The 2,543-nt window shown below is 29.9% G+C and overlaps 1 protein-coding gene across 1 annotated transcript; it reads left to right on the top strand.

The window, feature by feature from the left end:
* Window positions 1-353: 353 nt before the first annotated feature.
* On the top strand, window positions 354-1,904 carry LOC111683785 (antigen 5 like allergen Cul n 1-like). Its single transcript, XM_023445889.2, has 4 exons — window positions 354-1,017; window positions 1,070-1,219; window positions 1,285-1,520; window positions 1,582-1,904. Exons 1-4 carry the CDS (start codon window positions 883-885, stop codon window positions 1,835-1,837), a joined length of 777 nt encoding a protein of 258 aa, XP_023301657.2. The 5' UTR covers window positions 354-882; the 3' UTR covers window positions 1,838-1,904.
* Window positions 1,905-2,543: the final 639 nt, after the last annotated feature.

Genomic DNA, 2,543 nt, shown 5'->3' with positions numbered 1-2,543 from the left:
GGAAAATGTCGAAAATAGTCGAAAAAAGTCGAATATAGTCGAAAGTCGAAAAGTCGGAAAAAGTCAAAAATAGTCGAAAAAATACGAAAAAAGTGGGAAAAAGTCGAAAAGTTGGAAAATGTCGAAAAGTCGGAAAGTCGACTATTTATAAAATATTAAAAGTCGAAAAATCTACTTTTAATTAAATGAAAAAAGTCGAAAAGTCAAAAAATCGACTTTTTAATAAATGCAAAAAGTCGAAAAGTCGACTTTTCATAAAATGCAAAAAGTCGAAAAGTCGACTTTTCATAAAATGTAAAAAGTCGAATTTTCATAAAATGCAAAAAGTCGAAAAGTCGACTTTTCATAAAATGCAAAAAGTCGAAAAGTCGACTTTTCATAAAATGCAAAAAGTCGAAAAGTCGACTTTTCGTTTCAACTATAGAAACCTAGTACTGACTGTTTCTGTTTAACACACTATGCTGGAGGGTATATAAGATTCGGCTTAGCCGAATATAGAACTCTAACTTGTTAATATTAAGTCTAGAAACATGGAATGAATGAAAATCTATAAAGGGGGACTTTCTGGTACTTTTTCGTTTTCCAACTGGTATTTTTTTGTAGTAAAATACGTTTTTCGTTTTAACACATCATGGTGAAGGGTATATAAGATTCGGCACAGCCGAATATAGAAGTATTACTTGTTTTGAACTTATGCGTTGTTTTAAATGGCTTATTATCTTAAATTTACACTTTTTATTTAAATTTCATGATTTAAAAAGTAAACGTGAATGTTTCATTTTAAAGATAAAAACTAATTTAAATATAAACTAATTTAATAAACCAAGCAGTATTTAAGTAAGAATTTAAAGCAGAAATTGTTATTTATTATTTGTCAGAAAAATGTTTTTAAAAACTAAATTATTACTAGTAGTTTTGCTAAGTTTAAACGAAATAATTTTTGGTAAAAAAATCGACTATTGCGACCAGCAGATGTGTCCACATCAAGGCGTTCATGTGGCCTGCAATAAAACAAAAGTATATTGTAAATTTTAAAAAATTCAATTTTATTTCTTTTATATTATTTAAGAGTTTTAGTAAAGATTGCGAGGGCGAACTGAAAGTGGAAAATATGAAACCTCATATTAATATGATATTGGATGAACACAATAATTATAGAAATCTAGTGGCCTCGGGTAAGGTTAAATGTTTTTATCCAGCCGTAAGAATGCCATTATTGGTGAGTTTTTTTTAAATCATATTAAAAAAAAACACAATTAAAGTTATTTCAATAAAAAAAAACAGAAATGGGACTCGGATTTGGCGGAAACTGCTGAGTACAATGTACGCTCTTGTGTATTTGCTCACGATCAGTGCCGCAGTACTAAAAAATTTCCCATGGCTGGACAAAATATTTATATGGCCAAAACTAGTCGTATCAATGTTACAGTCGAGGGTTTTATCAAAGAAGCCATATTTTTATGGTTTGAGGAACAATTTGATGCGGATAATGAACTGTTATTGTCCTATCATAAAACTACGTAAGATCTATTTTTAACAAATTACAACAAAAACAAAATTATTTTTTTCCAAATTGTTTAGACCTCAAACGGGCCATTTTACACTGCTGGTAAATGATCGTCATAATCGGGTGGGTTGTGCTTTTCTAAATAATCTCTTGAAACCAGACAAACGCTTTGTCATCTTTACCTGCAATTACTCATCGACAAATATACGAGGGATGCCGAGTTATAAACCAGGGCGAGCGGCCTCTAAGTGTAAAAAACGCAATGCCAAATATAAATCGTTGTGTGAAGATGAAATAGATCCCAACGATTTAACTTGGTATAGTGATTAGATTCAGCCAATAAAAATTATTAAATATTTTATAAATATAAAAAACTTATGAGTAAATTTAAAGAGTTTTTCAAAACATAAATTACTAACACTCTCTCTTAAGTCCAAACCAATGTGCTAAGAGTTCATTTAAAAACGAGCATAGTTCACTCGTTCATAGATCGTGTTCGTACTATCTTACCAAATGCATTTCGCATAAAATCAGCTTCTATTTCTAAAAGTCTGTGACAGCAACTATAATAGCAATGTGCAACGATCGTTTCTTTAAAACGAAACTTTAAACATAGAAATATATGAAAGAAAAGATAAACAAGAAACCAGACGACCTCGACGTTAAGTTGTTGTAAAAAAAGTTGTAAAGTTAATTAAATATTTGGTGGTGTTAGGGCAACAGCGAGTAATCGGTTACATTTATAAATAACTTATTAGCACTTTATCACGATCAATATAGAAATCTTACCTTAAATTTGATTAAAGAAAATTGATAATTAAAAATTGCTTACTATTCCAGTTAAAACAATTATATTATTTAGATTATATCTAGATTATAAAGTTCAGTTCTAGTTCAGTTCTAGTTAGTTCTAGTTCAGTTCTAGTTCTAGTTCAGTTCTAGTTCAGTTCTAGTTCAGTTCTAGTTAAGTTCTAGTTCAGTTCTAGTTCAGTTCTAGTTCAGTTCTAGTTCAGTTCTAGTTCAGTTCTAGTTCAGT

This window comes from Lucilia cuprina, chromosome 4 (assembly GCF_022045245.1).
Source record: "Lucilia cuprina isolate Lc7/37 chromosome 4, ASM2204524v1, whole genome shotgun sequence".
Classification (NCBI taxonomy): Eukaryota; Metazoa; Arthropoda; class Insecta; order Diptera; family Calliphoridae; genus Lucilia; species Lucilia cuprina.
Note: the sequence above shows the minus strand (reverse complement) of the source record. Positions and strands in the feature narration are given on the sequence as shown.

Bases quoted from the DNA above. Each gene is read 5' to 3' on its own strand.
- LOC111683785 (XM_023445889.2), top strand. From the start codon at position 883: ATGTTTTTAAAAACTAAATTATTACTAGTAGTTTTGCTAAGTTTAAAC. The intron at 1,018-1,069 runs GTATATTGTAAA...ATATTATTTAAG, and splicing joins TGGCCTGCAATAAAACAAAA to AGTTTTAGTAAAGATTGCGA. The intron at 1,521-1,581 runs GTAAGATCTATT...CAAATTGTTTAG, and splicing joins TTGTCCTATCATAAAACTAC to ACCTCAAACGGGCCATTTTA.